General features: G+C 40.5%; 1 protein-coding gene across 4 annotated transcripts in view; it reads right to left on the reverse strand.

Moving 5' to 3' along the window:
• Positions 1-20767, reverse strand: part of OPA1 (OPA1 mitochondrial dynamin like GTPase) — a 130886-nt gene that overhangs the window by 30208 nt on the left and 79911 nt on the right. For all 4 annotated transcript variants that reach the window (XM_068281165.1, XM_068281163.1, XM_068281164.1 and 1 more), the window contains 5 exons: positions 19817-19896; positions 14891-15031; positions 12531-12647; positions 6412-6505; positions 3326-3436 (listed from right to left, as the gene is read on the reverse strand). In XM_068281165.1, coding sequence (XP_068137266.1) covers positions 3326-3436; positions 6412-6505; positions 12531-12647; positions 14891-15031; positions 19817-19896 — 543 coding nt within the window. The remainder of the gene's footprint in view (positions 1-3325; positions 3437-6411; positions 6506-12530; positions 12648-14890; positions 15032-19816; positions 19897-20767) is intronic.

Consider the following 20767-nt stretch of genomic DNA (forward strand, 5'->3'; position numbering starts at 1 on the left):
GATTTCAAGCATCACCCGCCTTTGTATGGCTGTGGAGTCGGAGTCGGGGAGTCGGAGTCAGGGCAATTTTGGGCACCCGGAGTCGTAATGAAGTCGTTGATTTCATAAACTGAGGAGTCGGAGTCGGATGATTTTTGTACAAAATCCACAGCCCTATTAAGTATTAGACTAAGGAGTCGGAGTAATTTTGGGTACCCGAAGTCGGAGTTGTGGTTTCATAAACTGAGCAGTTGGAAGATTTTTGTACCGACTCCACAGCCCTGCTCCTTTGAACATGTCAAGTCTGCCATTCTAACCCAATCAGACTGACAATGATCTCCAGCCTTGTGCTCGTCAACATTCTCACCTGAGTTAACAAGACGATTACTGAAATGATCTCAGCAGGTCCTTTAATGACAGCAATGAAATGCAGTGGAAAGGTTTTTTTGGGATTCAGTTAATTTACATGGCAAAGAAGGACTATGCAATTCATCTGAACACTCTTCATAACATTCTGGAGTATATGCAAATTGCTATTATAAAAACTTAAGCACCAACTTTTCTAATTTCCAATATATTTGACAGTCTCAAAACTTTTGGCCAGGACTGTAGACACACCAGGTTTAGTATATATTTTTTTCTCCTGATTTGTCTCTTCTAAACCTAAGTGCATCTTCTAGTCCAGAACATCTTCTAGGTCTGAAAAATATGGTGTATCTATATATTCAGCGCTACATAATATGTTGGCGCTTTATAAATACAATAAATAATAAGAATAATATTTTCCACTCAAGTGGAGTTATTTTCAATACTCAAGATATAGTGTTTACATTTAACAAGTTGTTGCATTGTACATGTCATGCTATTATATGCATATTGTTGCCGCTGTGGTATTGACTGAATATTGTGTGTTAAGCCATTTGTTTACACTATCTGCCCAAAGTCATACTGTGGATAATAAATATACCCTTTATTTACATTATGCTGCATTTCTCAACTTGGGAATCAGAAAAGGGGGCCACTGGAGCTAAAGGGAACTGAACCTAATACTCAACTTCTAAGCCACTCCTAGGGGAGGGATACAATATAAACTCTACAAATTATTGTAGATATGTCCATTAGCATCCCTTCTCCTAGATTTGTATTAGTAGACTATTTTTTTGATATAACGAGTGCTGCAGTCCATTCATCAGACAAGTTAGAAAAGAAGGCCAAGCACTGATTCAATCATGTGACGTTGGACCCTATACGCAAGCGTTGTTATGATACAATTGGCAACGTTGCTGTTCAAGTTATTGATTTGTGTTATTGTTGTATACTGTAATAATGTTAGTTATGGGATTAAGAAGTTTGTATTGTTTTTAGATTTTCTCTCCATATACATGTCATCTTTATTTTCCTTCTGTAGTTAGCGGTGGTATGACATGACATTCGTCATTGTCTTGGTCAATTCTCTTGTTACTGCTCTGCTATTTTATAACTTTCTGCTCGCATAACTCTGTCATGCTCCCTATTTTTCTCACATTTCCAGTGGTTGCATAATACTGTACGATGATGTTGATTTGTCATCGCCATATAATAGTTGCTTGTTATAACTGGTTGTGTGATGCATTTAAATTTACGTATATTGTATATGGTAAAGTTTGATAATTCTTTTTATTCTGTATCTGTTGATGCAAACTTTCTAATAAACCGAGAAAACAAAGCACTGAAGATTTCAGAAATGACTCCTAACAAAAAGTAACTAGTGATATCAAATTAAAAATCTGGTAGCTGTCTGCACTACAATACTCCATGTGCTAAAAATCACTAAGCAACCGGCACACAAACACTTTTACATAAAAAGTAAGGAAGGTACCATGGCAACTGTGCTAATTATTATCAGGAGCAGCGAGTCCAAAGCTCAGCAGACAAGCCTGGACAAGTGTGGGTTTCCCGATCACAGCATCCTGTAAGCTGTGACCAATGCTTCCTGTGCATAGCTCAGACATCTAACTCTGAAAGGGGGAAGGAGGACAGGTCTTTCTTTCAAACTGGCACAAAAGCTACCTGTTTAGACAAACTTTCACCAGTATGTACTCTCCAAATTGCCATGGACAGCCTTTACAAAAAAAAAGGTTTAATACTTTCTGCTTTGGCTATCTTCAGAAACATTTTTGAAAAATGCATCACAAATCTATATTTTGTATTGAGAGCCTGTACTATAGTGTCCCCTGAATGTAGACAGCAACAAACCTACATTTCTTTGTATGAGAAAAACAAAAGCAGATATTGTGTTTCTCTACTGACAAAGCTGGACAGAAGTACAGAAAAAGGGATCTCACACTTTACCCTTCACCACCCGAGTTTGTTCCCTCACATCCACCTTTCTTAACCACTTTACCCCCGGCGGTACGAATTTCTCCGTCCCTTTTTTCCCTCCTAAAAAAACCAGGGACGGAGAAATCCGTACCTTCCGCGCTCCCGCCGCTGTCCGCGCTCCCGCCGCTCGTGCGCGCGCACCCGCCGCTCGTGCACGCCGCCGCCCGCTTGCCCGGAGATCAATGAATGGGAAAATCCATTCCAGTTCGTTGATCTAAGCCCCCGCAATGATCTGCTGCTTCTTTCAGAAACAGCGCGATCATTGTGATTCTCCCAGCCTCCTACTGCTTCCTGTAAGCGTCCTTCCGGTCGCTTACAGGTCGCATGTAAACATACTCACTGTGGCCATCTTGTGTCCAAATAGTAAACTACACCCTAATGCATTTTACACATACAAATAAATTGTTTTACATAATAAATTAACTCATTACCTCCCACACTCCCTAAATTTTTTTTTTTTTTGTAATTTAAAAAAAAAAAAATATATATATACAATAAAAAAAACAAACATAAATAGTTACCTTAGGGACTGAACTTTTTAAATATTTATGTCAAGAGGGTATAACACTGTTACTTTATAAACTATGGGCTTGTAATTAGGGATGGACGCAAAACTGAAAAAAATGCACCTTTATTTCCAAATAAAATATTGGGGCCAAACATTGTGATAGGGACATAATTTAAACGGTTTTATAATCGGGAATAATGGGCAAATAAATTTCATGGGTTTTAATTACAGTAGCATGCATTATTTAAAAACTATAATGGCCGAAAACTGAAAATAATAATTTTTTCCCACATTTTTTCCTATTTTCCCCATTAAAACACATTTAGAATAAAATAATTTTTGGCATAATGTCCCACCTAAAGAAAGCCTAATTGGTGGCGGAAAAAACAAGATATAGTTCAGTTCATGGGCAAGATCATTTAAACCACATTTTTGGACTTTCACGGGTAGGAAACAAAACGATATTAAACAACTTACTTAGATCTTCTGCGAGTTGGACCCTCTTTCCCGTTAACAAGTTAACTTTTTTATCGTTGTCCTCCGCAAAGTCTTCTAAGACCTCTTTTACATTTTTCTCTAATCGCCTTACTGTAAAAAAATAGAGATGAAGAAGGCCATGAGCAATCATTACTGAAGAAATACACATCAGGTAAAAGTTAGTGGTGGGTATAGTGCGGTAGCAAAAGAAACTACTTTAGGCAAAACTCTACTGAGCACGCTCTTAGTAGTTACATTTTTTAAGCAGTTTGACTCAGGAGGAAAAGTGCAACACAAGTATTAACATTTCGTATTTATCATTTCTCAGTGTGTGTGTTTGCTATGCTAAAGAAATATCCTGATGGTCCAATAGTAACTATATATCCAACCCACCTTTGATATCCAAGACACCTTATAGCTAGTATATGACAGGAAATAAATGGCTGCTGATTGCAAGTTATAAAAAACCATTAACCAACGTAACAACTGGCTGACATATTCATTAACATTACCGACTATCTGCGAACACCGTTGGAGAAAGAACCATGTTTTGGCTGACAATGCTAGTTCATCTGCCAAGCTGTTTTTCTTTTTCTTTAAACACTTAAAGGACTTACGAGGCCAAAATGGCTAAAAAAGCCAAGTACCTGCAAGATGTTTAAATGCACGGAGGACACCGTCCGCAGCCTCCGTGCAGTTCCGCCGGGTCTCCTTCCTGAGATCGCCCCCCCGCACTGTAGCGTGGATCGGAGGGGTTGGCCCTACAGCTGCGCAGCCGCACTCGCGGCCAGGCGGACTGCGCAGCCGTGGCCAGAGGAAGCGGCCATATTGGGAGCGGCACGAGAGCCCGACCCGGCCTGTGGGGTCGCAATCGGCACGGGGGGCGATCTCAGGAAGGGGACCCGGCGGAGCTGCACGGAGGGCGCGGACCGCGTCCTCCGTGCATTTAAACATCTTGCAGGTACTTGGCTTTTTTTAGCCATTTTGGCCTCGTAAGTCCTTTAAGGACTGCAGTCTTAAAACCCCTTAAGGACCAAACACATTTTTTTGCCATTCAGACCACTGCAGCTTTAACGGTTTATTGCTCACTCATACAACCTATCACCTAAATGAATTTTACCTCCTTTTCTTGTCACTAATACAGCTCTCTTTTGGTGCTAATTGATTGCTGCTGTGATTTTTAGTTTTTATTATATTCATCAAAAAAGACCTGAATTTTGTAAAAAAAAAAAAATGATTTTGCTGTGCAGACATTTTTCAAATAAACTAAAATTTCTATATACATTTTTGACCACATTTATTGTGTTACATGTCTGATTAAAAAAAAATTCAATAAGTGTATTTATTGGTTTGAGTAAAAGTTATAGCGTTTACAAACGATGGTGCAAAAAGTGAATTTTCCCATTTTGAAGCATCTCTGACTTTTCTGAGCACCTGTCATGTTTCATGAGGTGCTAGAATTCCAGGGTAGTATAAATACCCCCCCAAATGACCTGACAAATGAATTTGGAAAGAAGACATCCCAAAGTATTCACCAAGAGGCATGGTGAGTTCATAGATTTTATTTTTTGTCACAAGTTAGCGGACAATGACACTTTGTGAAAAAAAAAAAAAAAAGGTTTCCATTTCTGCTAACTTGTGACAAAAAAAAAATTAAATCTGCCACGGACTCACCATGCCCCTCTCTGAATACATTGAAGTGTCTACTTTCCAAAATTGAGTCATTTGTGGGGTGTGTTTACTGTCCTGGCATTTTGGGGGGTGCTAAATTGTAAGCACCCCTGTAAAGCCTAAAGGTGCACATAGGACTTTGGGCCCCTTAGCGCACCTAGGCTGCAAAAGTGTCACACGTGGTATCGTCGTACTCGGGAGAAATAGGATAATGTGTTTTGGGGTGTATTTTTACACATACCCATGCTAGGTGGGAGAAATATCCCCTTTATATTCCCTGGCAGCCTCTATATACCTTTCACTACAGTTGTCAAACAAAAAACAAAAGTTGGTTAGATAGAAAGGTTACTATAATTTTTCCACAGACATTTATGCAGTGACTGTGGGCATCCCACCCATGTAGAACCTGCTGCCTGGCCATGGCAATCACTCTCAGCTCCAAACACAATTGGCTGAGGTGCTGGGCACAAGGGGGGGGGGGGGGGGAGTAGTGGATGGGGGCCTTGGCAGGTGATAAGCTGACTGATGACAGCGTTGCTGCGGTCTGCTTTTAAGGTGGCTGGTTACAGCAATGGGTACAAGAGTTTTCAAAGTTCAATTTTATCCCCCTTTAACTCTTACAAGTCCTTTACTGTAAAATTCACCCTTCTCGAGAAGAGCACACACTCACCTCCTTGGTTAAGTCCCCCATACCTTTTTCTTTGCATCCATCTTTAACTCCTCCCCCTCCTTCAACTACTATGAAATGATCAGCAAGAATACACTGCACAATTACCCGCTCCACTTTTATTTGCAAACTATAGGAAAGATAAGAAGGTGGCAGACCAGTCATAGCCACACCTCTTGCCTTTCCATAATGCTGATTACTGGAAACAGCAAAACATATTGGTCATCTATGAAGACACATCTGGAACCTGTAAAATAGGAGACATGACTGACACAAGGGTGGCAAGGGGAGTAAGAAGAGAAGCACTGGGGACCAGAGGGTAGACCCCTGTGGAAGTAGGGTTTATCCCTAAAAGTTACTTTTTTCAGATGCCGAGAGTTACCCTTTAGTACAGCACTTCTGTGTGTAAGAAAGAAAAAAGTATGGGGAAATTGGAGGACTAACCATCCTCATTCCAATCTACATTGTAATTGGTTAAGAGTGGCTGCTGCATACAACATTTTGTTGTGTAGCCACATGATCTTCTTGGGATGATTTACATTTTCCTAACAATCACATACAGTATATATTCTTCACACTTTAACTATATTTTATAAGACACTTTGCTACTAAACATTTGCTACAATTACAGACACACACGGTGCAGATCTGATCCAGAATTTTTCTCCCTCCTTACCATAGATGGCCACATACACACACAGATTTGGCAATCACAGTGTTTTTTTTTTGTTTTTTTTACAAATCATACCTTCTGTGTTTGTTAGTTGCTGCCTTAGTGTATTTGCAGTAATCAGCAACATGCGCTGTATTCTCCAGAATAGGACCACATCGTTGCACTCCAGCTACAATAACAACACACATTGCAATCATAAGACTGTGAATGAATAATAAGTACTAAATGACGTCTGAATACATACAGGGGTTTGCAAAAGTATTCGGCCCCCTTGAAGTTTTCCACATTTTGTCACATTACTGCCACAAACATGAATCAATTTTATTGGAATTCCACGTGAAAGACAAATACAAAGTGGTGTACACGTGAGAAGTGAAACGAAAATCATACATGATTCCAAACATTTTTTTTTTACAAATAACTGCAAAGTGGGGTGTGCGTAATTATTCAGCCCCCTTTGGTGTGAGTGCAGTCAGTTGCCCATAGACATTGCCTGATGAGTGCTAATGACTAAATAGAGTGCACCTTTGTGTAATCTATTGTCAGTCCAAATACAGCTGCTCTGTGACGGCCTCAGAGGTTGTCTAAGAGAATATTGGGAGCAACACCATCATGAAGTCCAAAGAACACACCAGCCAGGTCAGGGATCAAGTTATTGAGAAATTTAAAGCAGGCTTAGGCTACAAAAAGATTTCCAAAGCCTTGAACATTCCACAGAGCACTGTTCAAGCGATCATTCAGAAATGGAAGGAGTATGGCACAACTGTAAACCTACCAAGACAAGGCCGTCCACCTAAACTCACAGGCCGAACAAGGAGAGCACTGATCAGAAATACAGTAAAGAGGCCCATGGTGACTTTGGAAGAGCTGCAGAGATTTACAGCTCAGGTGGGGGAGTCTGTCCATAGGACAACTATTAGTCATGCACTGTACAAAGTTGGCCTTTATGGAAGAGTGGCAAGAAGAAAGCCATTGTTAACAGAAAAGCATAAGAAGTCCCGTTTGCAGTTTGCCAAAAGCCATGTGGGGGACACAGCCAACATGTGGAAGAAGGTGCTCTGGTCAGATGAGACCAAAATGGAACTTTTTGGCCAAACACTATGTGTGGCGGAAAACTAACACTGCACATCACTCTGAACACACCATTCCCACTGCCAAATATGGTGGTGGCAGCATCATGCTCTGGGGGTGCTTCTCTTCAGCAGGGACAGGGAAGCTGGTCAGAGTTGATGGGAAGATGGATGGAGCCAAATACAGGACAATCTTGGAAGAAAACCTCTTGGAGACTGTAAAAGACTTGAGACTGGGGCGGAGGTTCACCTTCCAGCAGGACAACGACCCTAAACATAAAGGGCAACAATGGAATGGTTTAAAACAAAACATATCCATGTGTTAGAATGGCCAAGTCAAAGTCCAGATCTAAACCCAATCGAGAATCTGTGGCAAGATCTGAAAACTGCTGTTTACAAACGCTGTCCATCTAATCTGACTGAGCTGGAGCTGTTTTGCAAAGAAGAATGGGCAAGGATTTTAGTCCATAGATGTGCAAAGCTGGTGGAGACATACCCTAAAAGACTGGCAGCTGTAATTGCAGCAAAAGGTGGTTCTACAAATTATTGACTCAGGGGGCTAAATAATTACGCACACCCCACTTTGCAGTTTTTTTTTGTTTTTTTAAATGTTTGGAATCATGTATGAATTTTGTTCCACTTCTCACGTGTACACCACTTTGTATTGGTCTTTCATGTGGAATTCCAATAAAACTGATTCATGTTTGTGGCAGTAATGTGACAAAATGTGGAAAACTTCAAGGGGGCCGAATACTTTTGCAAACCACTGTACACGGACGTACATACATATGTATGTACGCATATATATATATATATATATATATATATATATATATATATATATATATATATATATATATATACATACATATATATATATATATATATATATATATATATATATTTATATTGAGAGAGAGAGAGAAAGAGTAATAGAGAATCAAGAGTGCAAACCATACTACAGGAAACTTTTAGTCATAAAGAAATTTTGAATCAGGATACAAGTTTTTGGCTTACTTAAAAGAAAAAAAATCGTTCAGCTAATAAGCCTTCTTCAGATCTTTTCTGAAGAAACATTCTGCTTCACAACTTCTTGGTTTAATTGATGGCTAACATAGTACAAGACTCTACTAGACAGAAAGTGATTTTCCAAGCTCTTTTAATCTGTTATTGAGCCTCATGATATAATTCAAGATAAATTACAGCCTTCTAACGTCATTCTTAAGTATTTCAATAGCCAGGATCACTTCTCTAATATCACCTGCTGACCTAAAGGCACAAAGGTCAAGCTTATGTTTTTCTTAGCGCAGGTTAATGTATGTGCTGTGTGCTCTGGTTTTTCTCACATAACACAGTATATAAGTAATAACACCAGTGTAAGTACACAAGGCTATCGTGAAAGCAACCATTTCTTCGTTATAGTGTTTCTCGACATTTCCGAGGTAGTGACTCACTGAATGTGGCATGTGAAAGAATGGTTGCGTCCATAAATACCTCAGAACACCGGTGATATACATTACGTAGTGGCTGGATAGTGTAATGGTTAAGGGCTTCGCCTCTGACACAGGAGACCTGGGTTCAAATCTCGGCTCTGCCTGTTCAGTAAGCCAGCACCTATTCAGTAAGGAGTTTCTTGGGCAAGTCTCCTTAACACTGCTACTGCCTACGGAGTGCGCTCTAGTGGCTGCCTCGCAAGAGCTTTGAGTCCGACAGGAGAAAGGCGATATACAAATACTGCAATTATTATTATTACTTTGCAAAGTGACAGCTTCACAGAACTTCCTCCTAAGGCACCATCCAACCCTCTAAATTCTAAACAAAGCATGGATATCTTGCAGGAATAACTACAGCTGTTTATGTTAAAACTGGAATTAGCAGCAAGATATTAGCTGTTGATTTATTCCTGAACAAAAAGGTCAACTCTTGGTAGGATGTTCATTATAAAAATGAAGACCAGTTATACTGAAAAAATGAAGCAAGTGTGGGAGAGCCAACATAGAGCATAACTGAGCTCAAACAAAACACTGCAGCAGATCAGCCAAGTCACACAGTCCCAGCATGAAGAGCTCAGCCATGCCTAGGTTGACCGTACTATGAACTGTGGTATAACAAAACAAGTGCCATACTGAGCGTGTGGAGCACTGCGGTAGCTTACACAGTTTATGAAGCAATCATCCAACTGTATTTCACACAGCGAGAAAACTGAGCACTTAGCATCACATGCGGAAGTATATCAATCACTCTTTTCAAACTGTTTCTAAATATCCATAGCCGAGTATTATATGCAGAATGACTTTGTAAATCTGCTACAGCTTCATACTATCAAAAATTCAATGTAGCCATTAATATGGGTGTGAATTCGCCAGCTTAAAGGACAACTGTAGTGAGAAGAATATGGAGGCTGCCGTATTTATTTCCTGTTAAACAATATCAGTTGCCTGGCAGCCCTGCTGATCTATTTGGCTCCAGCATTGTTGGAATAACACCAGGAACAAGCATGCTAATCTGGTCAGATCTGACGATAATGTCAGAAACACTTGATCTGCTGCATGCTTGTTCAGGGTCTATGGCTAAAAGTATTAGAGGCAGAGGATCAGCAAGTCTGCCAGGCAACTGGTATTGGTTAAAAGGAAATTAATATGGCAGCCTCTTATTACAGTTGTCCTTTAAGGTTGAAAAGCTTAGCATCAGGAGAATTTGGAAGTTTAAAGGCCCATTATTGTGAAAAAAATGTAAAATTGTAAAATAGAACAATTAAAAACAAATATAAATAAGAAGTATTTTTCTTCCAGAGTAAAATGAGCCATAAATTACTTTTCTCCTATGTTGCTGTCACTTAAAATAGATAGTAGAAATCTGTCAGAACCAACAGGTTTTGGACTAGTTCATCTCTTCATGGGGGATTCTCAGCAAGGCTCTTAATTATAAAGACATTCCCTGAAAAGGATTTATAAAATGATGTTGGCCAGCTTCCCTGCTCACTGCACTTTTTTGGGAGTTGAACACAGGGCTGTGAAATCGGTACAAAAATCCTCAAGACTCCTCAGGTTAGTATTTCCACCAACTCCGAACTCCTCTAATTTGCATATTACAATCTTGTTGATTGAAAGTATGTAACATAAAATGCATCTCTTAATTGCCAACGCTTAGGAATTTTAAAAGACAACTGAATTGAGAGTGATATGGAGGCTGCCATATTTATTCTCTTTTAAACAATACCAATTACCTGGCTATCCAGCTGATCTTCTACCACTAATACTTTTAGTCATGGACTTCGGCCTCGTTCACATCATACGCTCTTCCGTGCGCATTTGGAAGCACGTATGACGTGGTTACATGCAAGAACGCCAAAAGGATATAGACAGCCCTTTTGCCGTTAACATTTAATACGCTGTGCAGCAGTACGATGCGCTATGATGCACTTGCGTACTGCTGCTTGTATTCTGCCTGAAAGTGCAGAGCTGACCCATTCACTGTCAATGGATGGGATCAGCAGTGCAGCGGGTAGCAGCGCAGATGGCGTGCGATCGTACGCGTTGCGTTACAATCACACGGCCATCTGCGCTGCATAGATGTGGACAAGGCCTAAAACTAGTCCTTGGTAAGAGTACAGACAGGCACAAAAACATCTATCAGGCCCTAGGCAATGTAACTGTGGGTACATGTAAGAGTGATATGCAGGTACTCTGCAGAGGAATGAGGAGATTCTTCCTCCATTACACATTCTTCATGTACAATCTGAAACAGGTTTATGGGTGATAGACAACTCCTCTGTGTTCAATGTGCACAGCATTCTCCAGCCCCCTTCAGGCTAATCAGTCCCTCGCTGTCGTCCTCCGACACCTGGATCTTCTGCTAGGAGTCCAGGCACTTGAGCCAGTTGGACGCAGTGCGCATGCACACACTCCACCGTCAGGAATGTACTACACCTGCGCAGCACTATTTCGCAAATGCAGAACGCTCCTGGCTGTGGAAGCGGCACGTGTGGAGGAAGCACCAGGTATGTATAAAACTTTTCTTTTCATCCTTCTCCGGTACCCTTTAATTCATAGTCACCAAACCAAAATTTAACAACATATCAAATTATTTGATGTCATGAGCCAAAGGAAGTGCACACATTTGCATAAACCAGCATCAGCACAGAATTATTTGCATCTCATTGACCATCTCTATTAGTGACACGGCTACACATCAGGCTTTATTCTTACAGCATAGATGTTATTTAGTAGATATAAAAGAATCCTGTGTACACATAATATATTCAGTCACAAGCAGATATGTGTATCTAACTTTAAAAATACGGGGACTGCTTTATTGAAGTAACTATTTTTGATTGGTTTTCATTTTTGTGGACTAAGCACAGCTATTACTGTGTACATAAATTATTTATGATGACTTATCTCAGAAATAGAACATTTTATCATATTTTCTATTTTAATTACAGTTTAAATTCATTAGGAGCCGGAGTCGGTGCATTTTTCCCCGACTCCAGGTACCAAAAATTGCTCCGACTGACTCCTCGACTCCAACTCCACAGCCCTGGTTGAACTGAGTAACTGTTCTGTATTTTAAATTTGACGATTTTCACGATAGTGGTCCTTTAATGTGGACTACGTACATCTGAATTAATATGGAAGCTTGCTATTGCACAACAGTGGGACAGTTTAACAGAATGACTTTCCAGCTCCATGACCAGTCTACATACAATCAAGGTGCAATGCAGTGGCATAGCAACAGGGGCCTTCCTTCAACCATCTTCCTAGCTTTTCATTGGTGTTGTGCTGGTAATGAACACCTCTATATGTGGCTTGAACAGTAGTAACCCTTAACTGTTTCCTTACTCTCATTACACCTCTCAGAACACTACATCTGTCCTTGGTAGGTTATGGTGCTCCATTTTAATAAAGAGCTTGGGGCCCCATGTAAAGCTCACATTGGGGCCTCAAGCTCATCAGTTACACCACTGGTGCCATGTCCATGGTTTATAAAGCATTGAGCAAAACAAAACAAAAAATCGGTTCAACTGGAATCAGATGATCAGCCCCTTCAAATTTTCCACTCCTCACTCCCGCTGAACAATACATATTCCTGGGATTTCCATAGTCCAGATGCAGTGTGCCTTACCTCAGAGTCTACAAAATGTCTCTGATAGTAGTAGAATCCCCTTCTACAAAGATTACAGTGACCAAGAGCCGACTTCAGGAAATGCCTTCTGTAAACCTGATGCCATGTGTCCTTGATCTATGAATCCACAAATACAACAAAAAGGCTTTATTAAGTGAGTCAAAAAACAATATAGCATTGTTTTCTGTAAACTGTATAATGTACTTGCAGGCCTTGTTTTAAGTGTTTTCCACAATTATGGCAAATACAAAGATATGAAATACACACACCTATCTACATGGAAACTGACATCCGAAAACTGTCCATGTATTCATCTTCTACTGAAAACACTTCTGTCAGTTTCCAAACAACCAGAAGTAATTCTCAATGGCACGGGGTAGAATGTCCACTTACAACTGTTATTTCATTATCCTCTTCTTTCAGATTTGAGACTAAGCACTCTGCACATGCAAACTAGTCTTTTATACTGCTCTACCTCCTGCACCATTCCTCCCAGGGTACAGTGCTCATCCGGTGGGGTACATAGTAGAAGATATGATGGGTCTCTGTACCAAACGTGTGCACACACGGTAGTGATTGACATGGGTTTACACCCACTGCCCAAGAACTTGCTACTCTAATATAAAGAGTCATTACAGTTTTCAGTTGATAAAAGAAGAGAAGAGAAGAGGTGCTACACCTTTTCTGTGCATACAGTATGTGTCAACTGAAGGACCAACCCCTGCTTCCACCTGTGAGAAAATCTCAACACGCAAGAACTGCATTTTTCAGCATTTCCTTTGCGGTGGTGGCTGTGTGTGTGTGTGTGTGTGTGTGTGTGTGTGTGTGTGTGTGTGTGTGTGTGTGTGTGTGTGTGTGTGTGTGTGTGTGTGTGTGTGTGTGTCTTATAATGCTATTCGAACCGGCTCCTGGTACCCCCAAGTACGGTGCATACCGTACAAACCTGCAGCAGCCCTCTGTTTCCTCTGCTGTGCCAGCGTCCTCCATCTGCCAGCTCCACACTGTGCAGAGTCCCAAGCACTGTCTCAGCCTATGGGAAGAAGTATGGTAACGTGAATCACTGTGTTTTTACTGGAGCCGTTAGTGTTGAAGGTGGGATCAGGTCTCTGTCATTGAGGCTAATCATTGCACTTGCTAACAAGACAATCGGTTCCAATAATAAACACAGCAATTCAAGTTAACGTACTTATTACCCGTAAGCTTAAGCTGGACTCAGGGACACAGAGCAGCATGGAGCTGGGAGACAGGCAAGGACGCAAGGGGACAGCGGAAAACACAGGAGACACCAGAAGGACACTGGGGAAACCAGGACATGGGGGATACCAGGAGGGCACATGGGGACCACCAGGAGCACACAGGAGGATACAGGGTGATACCAGGAGGACACTACAGGTATAAGGAGGACACTAAAGGTACAAAGGGGCACACAAGAGGTACAAAGGGGACACAGGAGGTATAAGGGGGACAAAATTATTATTTATAGAGTGCCAACATGACCCTTAGCGCTGTACAATGTGCAAAACATACAATAATGGGGAGCATAGATACATGAGCACTTCAACATACTGTACAATCACGACAACCAATGACACAAGTGAGGTGTAGTTTGAATAACATCACCAATACTGATAGATGTTTATTTGATAAATTGCACGGAAATGGGAAAAAAGGGGGAGGTCCTTTCCCTCACGAGATTACAATTTAAAGGGTAGTGGGGTTAGACACTGAGGGAGTAGACAAAGGGGTTAGCAGATGAGGCAGTGAGCTTTAAATTCTCGCTATAACAAATGATAAGCTTGTCTGAAAAGCTATGTCTTGAGGGTACATTTGAAAATTTCCAGCCTTTCAGCATTACTGATAGTCTGTGGTAGAGAGTTCCAAAGGAGAAGTACAATAATAATTAGGAGGGAAGATCTGTGGGGTTCCTTTAGGAATTTCAGTGTCCTCCCACATGTTAAACACATGCTGACAGGTTAAATGTGTAACCTTACAAAATGGTCTTCAACCATTCTAAGCCAAACTGAGGGACAGTTAGTGGCATATTATTAGAGAATACCCATAAAACTCATGATTACCCAGAAGCACTAGGAGAGTATAAGGGGCTAAAATAGAACAAAAAATCCCTCTTACTAAAAAAAAAAAAAAAATGCAGCTGCTGTACTGTACATAACTGAAGGAAAAGTGCTGCCTAGATACCAGGCAGGAGTCCCAGGTGAGAAACAAAGCTGTCCAGAAATGTTGTGTTGTGCTGATTACACAATGGTCTACTGCTTGCCTCCTCTTTGGGGATATGGGATACATGCAACAATGGGTTTATTGCTTGGGGCTACAAAAAAAGCTTTGTTGCAACGTGTACCTACCAAGACTGGGTCAACTTCAACTCCACGAGTTTCTAAATTCTTTCTGACTGTGGTAACTTCATCACTGGCGAGATATGCAGGATGGTCTTCATTAACCTTCATCATTTTTTCCAGTTCATTCTTGGTTTCATTTCTTGTGGTCTACAATAGTGAAATATACAAGTCAAAGCACATACAAGTTCCAATTCAAATAATTTACTAAAATTGTGAAATTATAATACTACTACTGATTCTTATTCCAACAGGTAGAGAACACGATCTAAGAATACCCTGTGGTCTATCCAGTAAGCAACTAGTCAATGCTGGAGTTGTGAGTATAAATATTCCAGATGGCACCACAGTCTATTCTTGCAAGACACGTTTATTAATCTATTCCAAATAATGAAGTCAGTGACATAAGCACCTTATAACAGTAATAATATTTCAAGTGTTTTAGTCCAATATTTCTTAACATAATTATATGCTGTACTGCTTCTTGAAAAACAGAGTTTACCAAGTACCTACTGTTGGGGATAAAACCATCTTGAAAACCCCTTTGACACACACATACATACATATTTTCTTAGAACATCCCGCGGTTGAGAAAGAATGTTTTTCAATCATTCCTTGCTTTTATCTATTGCTTTTATCTAACTAACAGATACCTTTTTCTGGTATGTTTGTGTATCATGAATCATGGTTTAAATCTTAAAGAGACTCTGTAACAAAAGTTTCATCCTTATTTCTTCTATCCTATAAATTCCTATACCTGTTCTAATGTGTTCTGGATTACTGCAGCCTTTTCTAGTTGCACTGTCTCTGTAATATAACTGATCTTCTTTTGTCAAGCTCTGTCGACCCAGAGAGGATTGCACTGCCTCTGCTGTGACAGGGAGAAGTTATGTACGCCCCCTCCACTCCCCCTGCAGGCTCTGTGTGTGTGCTTTGTTTATTAGTCATGGACAGGGTCTCTGCTCTCAATTTCAACTTGTCTGAGGGGGGAGGGAGCTGCCCATGCTGAGAAACTGTGAGAATCCCAGACTGGAGTGCAGATAATTCACTATGTAATAAAAACTTGTAGTATACTGTAACATGATATATACAGTATATACACAAACATCACCTCCTGGTTAGAGGCTATGTTTTTTGTTTGTAAACACTGCCTAAAACTAGCGATGGTGGTAAAAGCCAGCATGGTGGCGGGGAGCGGCTGAAACGGCAAAGAGGGATCCAGGAGACCACAGTGACTCGATTGGTATGTTTTTTATTGTACAAATTGGACAGTACAGATTCTCTTTAACACTGAATATATTTATTTGCTAATAACTTCATGTAACCCTTCAAAAAAAACTTATATTCAGAGCCTAGATTCTATCCCTATGGCTACCATAACACCACTTTCCTCTCTGGCTAAGCATGCAGTCACCTTGCACTACAAAGTTACAGTTTGCATAAAAAATAAAAAAAAATACAGGCAACACTGCTGTAGATCCGATATACATGTCAAGCACTGTTGAAAGAGAAAACTTAAAAAGCCATGTAATACCACTACATCACGTGTTCTTCAGATTAAAGTGAACCCAAATTAAAAATACAAGATTTCAGAAATAAAATCTATTTTCTAAATTATAATAATAAATAGCAGCCTTTTTCCAGCTGCATGATGACAAATATAAAATATTTTACATTTATTGAAGGAACCCGTCCCTTCCTTTCATATTGCCGGGAAAGAATCCGGCAATCTGGTGAAGCAGGAGGTGTCCAGCAAAGGAGGAATTGCTAATGGCTGCCACCTGTATAACCCTAGTTATGAAAAGTGAAGGGTGAAAAGCATGCACTGAATGCTCATAGGTTTGAAGGAGTATTTATTTATTTTTGTATGTGTCAGAGTGGTGCAACTAAATATTTTGAATTAAAAAAAATGTTTGGTTTGGGTCCGCTTTAATGTATCATGAAGTACAGTATTGTGACTTTTCCAGTGTGTATGCAGCCACTGGTCCAGCAGCTCACAAAGATATTGGCTTTCCCCAAACACTGGACTTAAAAAGTTGTAGGGAAACCAAACTATGAGCTCCACTAAGGGACAGTCAGTGATGAGACCTAAGTGATGTACTCTGTGAAATGCTGTAAAAAGTACGTCAGCGTTAGCTACAATAATAGTAAACATACAGCGGCTTGCAAAAGTATTCGGCCCCCTTGAAGTTTTCCACATTTTGTCATATTACTGCCACAAACATGAATCAATTTTATTGAATTTCACGTGAAAGACCAATACAAAGTGGTGCACACGTGAGAAGTTGAAGGAAAATCATATATGATTCCAAACATTAAAAAACACAAAAAAACTGCAAAGTGGGGTGTGCGTAATTATTCAGCCCACTAGTCAATACTTTGTAGAACCACCTTTTGCTGCAATTACAGCTGCCAGTCTTTTAGGGTATGTCTCTACCAGCTTTGTACATCTAGAGACTGAAATCCTTGCCCATTCTTCTTTGCACAACAGCTCCAGCTCAGTCAGATTAGATGGACAGCGTTTGTGAACAGCAGTTTTCAGATCTTGCCACAGATTCTCGATTGGATTTAGATCTGGACTTTGACTGGGCCATTCTAACACATGGATATGTTGTGTTTTAAACCATTCCATTGTTGCCCTGGCTTTATGTTTAGGGTCATTGTCCTGCTGGAAGGTGAACCTCCGCCCCAGTCTCAAGTCTTTTGCAGACTCCAAGAGATTTTCTTCCAAGTTTGCCCTGTATTTGGCTCCACCTATCTTCCCATCAACTCTGACCAGCTTCCCTGTCCCTGCTGAAGAGAAGCACCCCCAGAGCATGATGCTGCCACCACCATATTTGACAGTGGGGATGGTGTGTTCAGAATGATGTGCAGTGTTCGTTTTCCGCCACACATAGCGTTTTGCATTTTGGCCAAACAGTTCCATTTTGGTCTCATCTGACCAGAGCACCTTCTTCCACATGTTTGCTGTGTCCCCCACATATGCTTTTCTGTTAGCAATGGCTTTCTTCTTGCCACTCTTCCATAAAGGCAAACTTTGTGCAGTGCACGACTAATAGTTGTCCTATGGATAGATTAACCCACCTGAGCTGTAGATCTCTGCAGCTCATCCAGAGTCACCATGGGCCTCTTGACTGTATTTCTGATCAGCGCTCTCCATGTTCGGCCTGTGACTTTTGGTGGATGGCCTTGTCTTGGTAGGCTTACAGTTGTGCCATACTCCTTCCATTTCTGAATGATCGCTTGAAAAGTGCTCCGTGGGATGTTCAAGGCTTTGAAAATCTTTTTGTAGCCTAAGCTTGCTTTAAATTTAAATCCTGCCCAAGGACTGCAGTCTGTCTACTGCAGAGTAACAACCAAACGCCACCATCAGCCTGCACATGCTCTTCCCTTAACCGCTCCGCCCACGGACGTCACGCAAGGCGGGACCAGAGCCGGAACCGGAAGTGACAGAAGGACCGGCACCCATAGGTTTAAAACGCGGCTTCCGACATACCCGCCGGAACCTACGCATCAACCAGCCTCATGCGGATATCCTTCCGCATGCAACTCACGCGTGACTTACCAGCGTCCGGTCCTGTCCCGCTCCGACTCCTCCGCAAGCGGCAGGGAAAGCCGTGCCTTCCACACTTGCTCCACCACATTCGGCCGAGAAAGGTAGGCAACCTCACAGAAACAGCCCAGTGTGAGGTGAAGGCTAGACGACCTCAGTACCGTCGTCTCAGCCACCCTAGGAACAGACACCTGCAGCCCAGCACACAGGCTCCATCCCAAGGGGAGATGCCGACCTGCCTGGACGCAGGAACAAACAGCACTGAGGGTGGACTAACCATTTGATTCTTTTATAGGGGAAGTGCTGTCTGTTCCTGCGTCTGGGAGGGGCGACGTCTCACCTTGCCCTGAAGGATTGTGGGGAAAATCTTTTTGTAGCCTAAACCTGCTTTAAATTTCTCAATACCTTTATCCCTTACCTGTCTGGTGTGTTCTTTGGACTTTATGTTGTTGTTGCTCCCAATATTCTCTTAGACAACCTCTGAGGCCATCACAGAGCAGCTGTATTTGTACTGACATTTGATTATACACAGGTGCACTCTATTTAATCATTAGCACTTATCGGGCAATGTCTATGGGCAACTGACTGCACTCAGACCAAAGGGGGCTGAATAATTACGCACACCCCACTTTGCAATTATTTATTTGTAAAAAATGTTTGGAATCATGTAGGATTTTCATTTCACTTCTCAAGTGTACACCACTTTGTACTCGTCTTTCACGTGGAATTCCAATAAAATTGATTCATGTTTGTGGCAGTACTATGACAAAATGTGGAAAACTTCAAGGGGGCCGAATACTTTTGCAAACCACTGTAAATACAAGGATCTTGCAGCAAGCATGTTGAAAGTATAGTTGTGTGCACGTGTAGTTTCTTGTCAGGCATGCTCGTGGAGTGAAGATTGTAGATACCGGAAATTACTCAACACATTACGATAGAATAGTTGAAAAGAGGGTTTACTATAGCAATGTAAAATTACTTGCGGAAACTGTTCCTCTTCAGATATACTCACAGTTTCAGGGTGGGGCCTAAATTGGCATCCCAGAATCTTCACTGCAATTTGTTTTTTTTTGTGTGTTTTTTGTTTCCTTATTCAATGTTTACTGGACTTTGATTAGGTGTTAATCAAGAGACATATTTAGGGATGTTCCCAGTGCTTCAGCAATATTTTTCAAGCAAGGAAACTAACTATAATTGACTTGAATACATTCTCCTTAATTATATATGCATAGCTTTCAAACAGCAAATTCTATATGCTACAGACTTCTCTATTTGAAATAAATAAACCTCTGTATTGCGCACCTCTATTTGTGCCTCATGTGACAATTTTATCGAAGATGATGGTGCATTAGAAATCATTCATAATAATTATAAATATTTACCTGTTCTGCAGTACGAGATATCCAAGAAAACCACCGCTCTTTCCAGTCTGGTCCTACCATATCCCGTATGACAGATTCCGCTGAAAAATTTATTTTTTACATTAGATTTGTAACTTTCACTAATCTGATGAATCATTGATTAATGTAATTGACAGGAATCAGGAAAAAAATTGTAAAGGTGGCCACACGATACAATAAAATGATCCGATTTTACAGCAATTTGATAAATATGATCGGATTTCCCGGGTCTTTTTTTCCGATTTTTATCGATCCCGAATGCTAGAAATTTTTCTTCAATTTTTTTTAAAGATTGTATGGTGTGTGTTAGATTGTGCATTTATTAATATACACACCCTAGCAATTTTCTCAGTTTCCAATCATTTTAATCATAATTGGGGAAAAATTGAACATACGTGTGTCGTACATTGACATATTTTTGAAATGTTACAATCAGTCAGATAAATTGATTGCAATTCTTAAATTGAAAAGAGATTCAAAAAATTGGATGGTGTGTGGCCACCTTTAGACATCTCAGAGGTTAGAATTATTATATTACACATATGGAAATGCCAAACTACAGTAGATCGCTAAAAGTTCAGCAACAAAAACAAACAAATTAAAAACAATCCATTCAATTTACTCTGAACGTGCTAATCTCATGACCCTCTTGCCTCCCAAAGCTTTTTCTATTGGTCCAGTGGGTAATGAGTGGTGTAAAGTGATCCATTATGCCTTTAGCTCTAAGATTTAAATACAGATTGTATTTATAGGTAAAAAGTATCATTAAAGTAGACCTAAAGTATGCATATGCATCTTCCTTAAAAAAAAAAAAAAAATGTACCTTTAAAGTATATCTGAACTAAGAGGGATATGAAGGCTGCCATAGTTTTTTTTTTCTTTTTAAACAATACTTAAATAAATAAAAAATACCAGTTGCCTAGCAGCCCTGCT

Source organism: Hyperolius riggenbachi, chromosome 4 (assembly GCF_040937935.1).
Source record: "Hyperolius riggenbachi isolate aHypRig1 chromosome 4, aHypRig1.pri, whole genome shotgun sequence".
Taxonomy (NCBI): domain Eukaryota; kingdom Metazoa; phylum Chordata; class Amphibia; order Anura; family Hyperoliidae; genus Hyperolius; species Hyperolius riggenbachi.